Source organism: Tupaia chinensis, unplaced genomic scaffold (genome assembly GCF_000334495.1).
Source record: "Tupaia chinensis unplaced genomic scaffold, TupChi_1.0 Scaffold000489_1, whole genome shotgun sequence".
Taxonomy (NCBI): domain Eukaryota; kingdom Metazoa; phylum Chordata; class Mammalia; order Scandentia; family Tupaiidae; genus Tupaia; species Tupaia belangeri.
Genome location: NW_006160001.1, coordinates 1,531,608 through 1,540,405, shown reverse-complemented (window position 1 = coordinate 1,540,405; position 8,798 = coordinate 1,531,608). Strand labels below are relative to the sequence as shown.

Here is an 8,798-nt window from a genome sequence, read left to right as displayed (position 1 = left end):
CATGGTCAACCACCATTTGCGTCCCGGACCTGGTGGCTTGCTTTCTCACTACCCCTTTCTTTCTAGTCAAATTAATAATAATAATAATCATAATAAATAAAATTAAAACAGTAATGGATTGTTTTTGAAATGAAAACTTTTTTTATAGTAAAGAGGGGCCATAAAAGACTAGTTCGTTTCAAGGTCCATTTTTGCATATTTCCTAATTTTAGGGTACTCCCCATTCATATCTGCTCTAGTTATAGTCATACTTTAACAGAGTATAGATTTAAACTGTTAGTATGTGAATATGTAAAAAGGAAACTTATTTTAGATTCTTCCACAGTTTCATCTTAGATGTGCATACTAAATGCATAATATTCTTATCAAATAATTAACATATATTCATAATTTAAAAATAGAAACTGAGTTTATATAAAAGTTCTGCTACTGCTATAATTTTCAAAAACATTTAACCTACCTAGGAGAGGAGACAGCTCTGCCTTTTTAAAAAATAGGTAATTTGAATAAATAGTATAGGATACTATCTTAATTAGAGCCACAAACAATAGCTTGCATTCTTGTGAGATGATTTAAAATTTCTTTCCTTATATTCTATATTCTTCTTTCTTTTTTCTTTTTTTTTTTTCTTGACAAGACAGTCACTTCTTATGGACTGATTTTTCTTTCTTCTTTTGTGGGGGAAGGAAATTATTTATTGATGGTCTAAAATAAATACCTTTACAATTGTAGCAAAAATGGAATATTTAATAATTATTATATCTTATTAATACAGTCTCCTGAGATAGTGATTAAACAAAGAGATCATTTTCTAAGTTCAAAACTTTATAAAATAATCAGAATTTCATAACAAATGGTAATGAATAGCTTATGCATTCATTTTCTTTGATACCCAATAACATACGACAACTAAAAGCCAGACTTTATCTTGGTAACTAACAAACACAGCAGAATGACCAAAGCTGAGTGCTAGTCATTGTCATAGATGCAACCTGAAAGGAAAAAAAAATACAAATTTAAATATAGTTATATAAAACACATAGTCTCTAAGTATTACGAGGTTGGAAATGTGGCTTTAGGATCTTAAAAAAAGTAGAACTGGTTTACTTTATTTTTTTATTTTTTATTTTTTTGGAGAGGTTTTTCGCTATAGGGTGCGTGCGCTCTCCAGACAGACAGAGAGACAGAGAGACAGAAAGCGAGAAATCATCCCCCAGGGGGAATGGTCATACCGCAATCCCTTCTCCTCCATTCTCCTCTCGGGATCTTGGGCATGCACGCACACGCGCTCGGTGTGAGTTTTAAGCCACCAGGCCGGGACATGAACCGCGGTCGACTACGTGGGAGTCCAGTGACATAGCCATTACACTAACTGAACTGGTTTACTTTATGAAAAGCTAGTTAAATGAAAGGTCATATATTCAACTTCCTTGTTTAGCATATTAATGGCATCAGAATTTCTGGACATATTTATTCTCTAGCAAGTGAGAACCAAGGTTACATTATTTGGCACATAATTAAATGTATTTTTTTGTAGTCATTCTAAATGAAATTGAAAATATGAAAGATCAGTAAAAATAGTAATCAAAAGTTAAAAGGCAATATGATTAGCACTATGCTCCATTTCAGTTGAGATTCATTTTTTTTAGATCATAATTTAGAAATATTTAATAATGTCTGTGAAGCACTATTGGCTATAAAATAAGTATGTAATTATTGATGAAGCATTCACATTTATTAGGTGAAATGAAATTCCTAAGATTCATAGTACAATAAATAATTCACCAAATATTTTTATACTTCTCTTTTCATTGAAAAGAAATAAGAATTTTTTCCCCCTTGATTCCTATGTGAAAATAATATATTTTTTTCTTTTTATACTAGGGGAGTTATATTTCCTAACTTTGTCAAGTGATTCAAATTCTGATCAGATTGGAAAGGTCTAATTAATTCAGTAAGAAATTTTTAGTATTTGTAGAAACAGTAAATTCACAGTTGCTGTCCTCTCTGCTGGGTGCTATATTAGACTTACCATCAGCAATATCATCATAGATCTCTCCATCACTGTAAGTAGAGAAGATAGTTTTTATTTTAGAGAAGATGGTTTCTGAACATTAAAGCAACATTTAGAAGAAAAAGTTAATAATATGATTTTACATTACACAATCAAGGCTATGAAGATGAGAAATTACATTTTACACATTCTTATCAGGGAAAAGAAATGTCATATTTATCTGTCTTTTCTTTCACTGACTTATCTAATCCTCTGTTTCATTCTAAACAAAGAATCGAAACATGCCTCAAGTACAGATTGGGCCTTGTTCATCTTTACACCCTCCTAGGAGCTTCGCGCATAAGAAATGTTTGTTGAGCTGAACAAACTGAACAAGTTGTGGACCAATACTCATTGCATTTCCTTTCTTTCCTTCTTTTCTTCATTGGTTTTAATTTAAAAGTGTAATTCATTTTAACATCCACCAATATCAGATTTTTTTTTTTTTTTTTTTGCCATAGGGAGAGTGTACTTGCCAGAGAGAGGCAGAGACAGAAAGTGAGAAAAGTGAGAAATCTCCCCCACCCCAGGGGGGGATGGCCATGCTGCAATCCCTTCTCTTCCATTCTCCTCTCAGATTTTGGGCACGCACACACACATACCCAGTGTGAGTTTAAAGCTGCTACGTCCAGGACTCAAACCACGATCGACGGCGTGGGAGTCCAGTGACATAACCTTTATACCATCTGCTTGTCCCGCCAATATCAGACTTACACCTTTACTTAAATTGCAAACATTGAGTGAAATGCAATCATATTTAGCATAGGAAATGAATACAGAATTTTCTAATTCTAATATGTAAATATTGATTATAAAATATGTAAATATTAGTTATGATATAAGTAGCCAAGATATAATTTTATGACGTTTCTTACTATTACATATAATTCTACAAATATTATTTATGCTTATAGACAACATTCATAATAGTAGTTTTGGCCCCTTTTACTAGGTTTTGCCTGGTCCTGATCTTTGTGAAACAATCTCTAACATATTGAATCCCTTCAGTGTACCAGGAATACACATGACCGAGACACAACTTTGATTTTAAGCAGTTTATACTCTACTGAGAGTGCGGGTGACACATAGATAATAAAAATAGGAAGTTTAATAAATATTAACACAGCCTGGAAATACAGGATTCAGTTCCAAAGCTGGGAAATGTAAGGTGGCTTTGTTGCTTAGCTCAGACCCACTCTTGGACCCTGCGCTGTCTCTGTGCTGTCTTGAGGAAGCAGCAGCAGGCCCTTCAGATTCCTGCCAACTATGGCAGATGCTGCGCGCTCCCTAAGTCTTCTGTTAGGATCCTTTCTCTGAGAATGGGGGGGGGGGGGGGGGTGGGTACGAAGAAGTTGTAGTTTTTCTGCGGGGGGGGGGGGGGGGGGGGCTTAGCTAATAGGAATCTGACACACACGTGCAAAGAGGACAGATTTTCCTGTCATTTTTTTCAATAAACATTTATTAAGTACTCATGTCAATAGGTGGTGAACCAATAATTATGTAGAAAGTATACTTTCTAAATTCTTTCTTAATCATCCTGTAATAATCATTGATGAAGATGGTGGCCTATTATTTGTCACACATTCTCCTTAAAATTTGTACTTTTCATAGAACAAAACCTAATGAGAAGTCCCATGCCTATCACAGTGATTAAGGCTCCGAGGAAAACAAAGGTATTATGATTATTTTTATTTTTTGGCTCTTTCCTAGTTTGCTGACAGAGCTCTTAACATGGATTTGTCTTCTTCTGATCAGCGTCAGGTTGCTCATGGATACACAATCTGTGTGTATGCCTTGATTTTTTTCTTTATGCAGAATTCCGTAATTCTGCTCATTGATATGTGGCCTACTCTGACAATGTAGTTCATTTCTTGTACTGGGTTAGTCAGAAGAGAATCTTACAGCTTTGGGGGGACTCTACCGGTGCACTAGTACCAGACTGTGACAGACTGTGACAACATCTTATTCATAAGAATACAAGAATCATTGACTACTCTCTCTCTCTCTCTCTCTTTTTTTTTTTTTCCTGGCATGCTTCTAAAAAAGACAACATAATACCCTGCTATGCCTGGTGTGGTGAGTGAAGAAAAGCCCTCATTAGGGGCTGAACTATCTACTGTTAACAGGTGATATTAGTACTTACTGTGTAGACACTAATTGAGCCCTATTTAATTCATCCGAACCAACAGCAATGATCAGTGAAATGTATAGTACTAATGAATGAGTTAGTAGTTTTTGGAGAGGTTTTCACTATAGGGCGTGTGCGCTCCCCAGACAGAGAGAGACATAGAGACAGAAACCGAGAAATCACCCGCCAGAAGGGATGGTCATGCCGCAATCCCTTCTCCTTCATTCTCCTCTCGGGATCTTGGGCATGCACGCACACGTGCCCAGTGTGAGTTCTAAGCCACCGGGTCCGGGACGCGAACCACGGTCGACTACATGGAAGTCCAGCGACATAGCCATTACGCTAACTGCTGGTTCCCTATGAGTTAGTGGTTTTGACCTGTCTTCAGTGTTTGCTGAGTGAAGATCTCAGCGAGTATATAAAACTATAAATTGTATAATCATAAATGAAAAGGGCTTCCTGCCTATTAAAAGTGGCATTTCATGAAAACACTAATTTTATTATGGATACTACCATATTGGTATTAGAATAGCATAGTTTTAAAATTTATTTATAATAATTCAGTAGGTTAAATATTTAAATGATACCGAGAATCTTTTTTACAGTAAAACACACAATTTCTCTTCTCTTCTTTTCTTTTCTTTTTTTAATATATAAATGATGTAGTAGAAAATGGACTTAAGGCTAATTTCCTAGTCCAGTGGTTAAGGGAGCCAAATCCCACATGGCCAAGCACAGTTTGAATCCTGATCCCAAAAGCCTGAAAAATGTACCAGGGGTGTGTGTGTGTGTGTGTGTGTGTGTGTGTGTGCGTGCGCTCATGCCCAAAAACCTGATAGGATGGAGAAATGAAGGAAAAAGGATTGTATCATGACTACACCCCATTGGAGGTTACTTTCTCTGTGTCTCCCTACCTTTTTCTCTCTGTCTCTGATGAGTGTACATGCTCTCTGGCAATTAAGAAGAAAAAGAAGGGGAAAAAAAGGAAAAGAAAAAGATCAAAGAGAAATGGTCTTACTTGTCCACCAGATAACTCCGAAGCACATAACCATCTATGAAGGAAAAAGAAAATAAATTTTATGAATAGTAAATTTTGAAATACCTTTAATATTTCCTTTAAGAAATTGAAATACAAGTGAATAATTATTATAGTATAATATTAGGCCATCAGGAAAGTCATGATGCATTTTTCTATGTTTTTCTATGCAAAATATGTCATAGCTTTCCAGACAACCCAATATATTGAATAAGTGTATCTGCTTCCACATAGGACCCATTTTTCTGATTTTTGTCCACTTGCCTTTTTTTCCTAACCTTTTTCTCTCTGATATGTCTCTTTTTTCCTCAATTATAATCTTTCCTCTTTTCCTTTTAAAAAAAGGTTTTTTTGACCAGCAGATGGCAAAATGGTTACATCATCACTGGACTCACATGCAGTCAAAATGGTTCGAGTCCTGGACCGGCAGCTTAAACTCACAGAGGGGGTGTGTGCCCAAAATCCCAAGAGGAGCATGGTGAAGAGATTGAGGCCTGGCCATTCCCCTGGGGGTGATTTCTCACTTTCTGTCTCTCTGGCAGCACACATTGTGCCTTATAGCAAAAATCTCTTTAAAAAAATTTTTTTTTTCCCTTTTCTCAGCTACCGGTTGCTGTACAGGTCTCCTTCAAATTTTAATCTATTTATTCAAGGTATCAGCCACCTGCCTCAACATTAGGAAGAATTTCATAAGCGTAGATTACAAAAGCATTTACAGGTAAGTATCTTAAATACCACCAGATCTAAGACTTAACCTTTTTAAATGTTACACTGAACAAGGTCAGAACTATGTTCAACTCCCCTTTCAGATGCCGATGAGCTAATGACTAGGGGGTAATTCTAAATGGATTCAAAATAGCTCTCATACTCAGTGTGGAAGAACTTTCTCTACCGTTTTTGCCATTTTACATAGCATCAATATTTCCATGTCATCATTCACGGGACAAAAGTACTATTAGAAGACCACACACCAGGGATTCTAACAATGCCCTGGTTAAGTAGAAAGCAAATCATTTTCTACGCAGGCAAGCTAAGATTTGGCACTTTTTCTTTTGTGAACACCTACATTTACTCCTCACTGTGCAAATTTTTCAAAAGAAAAATATGGACTATTTTTCTTGAAAAAAATTTGTGCTGACATTTAATTCATTTTACCCACCTTTGGAATTGTACATCTTGTCTCGGTACCTAAAAATCTATTGTCTGCTTGAGATTAGTGCCTCTTCAATACAGTCAGTCTCTAAATACTTTCTCTCTCTGAGTCAATCTGTTGGTCTTGCTCTACTTTAGATCTGTTTTTGTTTCTAAATCGAAATAAATGTGTTAAAAAATTACGAAGGGGAAGCTGAGCAGCAGAGAGTAGTGCAAATGATAAACGTTCCTAAATGTACTGGTGTCATATTGCCATTGATTTAATATAGAACATTTTGTTTTTTAAGTTAAGATCATACAACTGAAATTATAGATTAAATTTTAAGAAAGTGAACTTTCTCTTGAAATTTTCCAGGATGGGGGGATTCTCTATCAAAATATTTTACCAAGAAATTCACTATTTTTTTTAATGAAGTCTGTTCATAGCATCATGTTTGAAAAAGAGTCAAAATTATCTTGAACTTTTGTAATATGAAAGAAAGAGGCAGGTATCGAAACGATAAAGGTATAAGAAAGCTGTATTTTACTCAGAGCATGAGAATTTAGCCCATTCTATACCTTCCTTTTTATTTCAATTAAGCAAAAATCACGACTATAAGAATATCTAGAATTAATATCTATGGCCCCTGGGTAGCCTTTGCTATTACAGTTCACTTCATGTTAATAAAGTCTTATTTTCAAATAAAAGTATACATCATTTAACATCATGTTTATTTATTTATTTATTTTAGAAAATGTTTACTTATTTCTTCCATGTGTGAGAGAGACAGAGAGCACACCCTCAACAGGGTTTTCACACTTGGATTCACCTCCAGCCTCAGCCAACCTGAGATTGTGGGCGTGTGTACACACTGTACAAAGAGGTCTCCGGATAGAAACTCACGATCTTCTCGTGTGGGTCAGCCCTGCAGGGTGTTAACTGCTGCCCCACCATCTGGCCCCTAACATTATTTTTAAAGAGGAACAATTTCTTGTCTAGCAAATTCAATTCTACATGTGTCTCTCAAAAGAGAAAATTGGTGCAGGTAACAAGTTTTCAGAACAAATTGTGGCTTTCGTGTCAGGATCACAGTAAATAACTAAAAATCAGTCTTTAACTGTACCTATATTTGAGGCTAAAATAAAATTTGAACAGGTCTCTCTGGGTGGTAATAGTCATAGACTTTCATTTGTCGGTTAAAATTAGTGTTCTGGCATAGACAATTCAGTTTATACTTGCAGAATAACCATGGGAGAGTGTTTTGAATGTTCACAATATAATACAATGTTAAATGTTGAGGGTGGTGAATATGTTTATATCCTTGATTTGTTTATTACACACTGCATACATATTTTTAAAGACCATCCTGTACCCTATAGAGATGTGTAATGATTATATATAAATCATAAATTACAATAACTATTTAAAGAGAAAATAAATCTGTGGTTCTGCTTTAGTTTTGGATTTTCTCTTAAAATAAACTGGTAAATAAATGACAAAATAGTAAATATTCCCAGGATCTATTGTGATATGCTAATGATTAAGAAATAATGACATATAGGAAATTAAACCTTTAACATGAAAATCAATCTCATTATAAGTTATTAGGGCTTCATAATGTCTCTGAACTAAAATTGTAAGATAAAAAATTACAAAAACATATAAAAAGTAATAAAATGTTACTAGAGATAGGAATTATTCTACTATTATGTATATATAAAATATATCTGTATACACACATATATAGCATATATATAATATATAATAGTATATGTGTGTGTATATATATATTTTTTGAGAGGTTGTGCTTTAGGGTGTCTGCACTTGATGGAGACAGAGAGAGAGAGACAGAGACAGTGAGAGGGAAAGTGAGAGATCATCCTCAAGGGGGGGGATGGCCACACCACAATCCCTTCTCCTCCATTCGCCTTCCGGGATCTTGGGGATTCATTCATATGTACCCAGTGTGAGTTTCAAGCCACCAAGTCTGGGACTTAAACCATAGTTGGCCATGTGGGAGTCCAGTGATGCAACTGCTATCCCATCTGTTGGCCCCCTATGTATGTATGTATGTATATATATATATATGTGTGTGTGTGTGTGTGTGTGTGTGTGTGTGTGTGTATGTAGTAAACTTTAGTAGCTAGTGCCATAGTAAGTGGTTACGTATTAGACTAGTTTCTAGTCTATGCATTAGAAACCAGAGCCCACATGACTGACTACAGTTCTAATCCCAGTCCTGGTGACTTGAAAAAAATGCTGGGTGCCATGTGAGTACATATCTAAAATCTTCACAGGGTGGAGAAATGGAGGCAAAAAAAAGCGCTTTGGCATGACCATCCCCCACTGGGGAGTTGCTTTCTTCCCTTCTCTCTCCTGTCTGTTTTCGCTCTCTGGTTGAATGCATATATCCTTTGACAATAAAAATAAATAAATAAATAAATAAATA

General features: G+C 35.4%; 1 protein-coding gene across 4 annotated transcripts in view; it reads right to left on the bottom strand.

Moving 5' to 3' along the window:
- Positions 1-227: 227 nt before the first annotated feature.
- Positions 228-8,798, bottom strand: part of FYB1 (FYN binding protein 1) — a 180,748-nt gene continuing 172,177 nt past the window's right edge. For all 4 annotated transcript variants that reach the window (XM_027774868.1, XM_027774872.1, XM_027774870.1 and 1 more), the window contains 3 exons: positions 5,200-5,233; positions 2,033-2,064; positions 228-992 (listed from right to left, as the gene is read on the bottom strand). In XM_027774868.1, the coding sequence (XP_027630669.1) occupies positions 970-992; positions 2,033-2,064; positions 5,200-5,233 (89 nt within the window). In that variant the 3' untranslated portion in view covers positions 228-969. The remainder of the gene's footprint in view (positions 993-2,032; positions 2,065-5,199; positions 5,234-8,798) is intronic.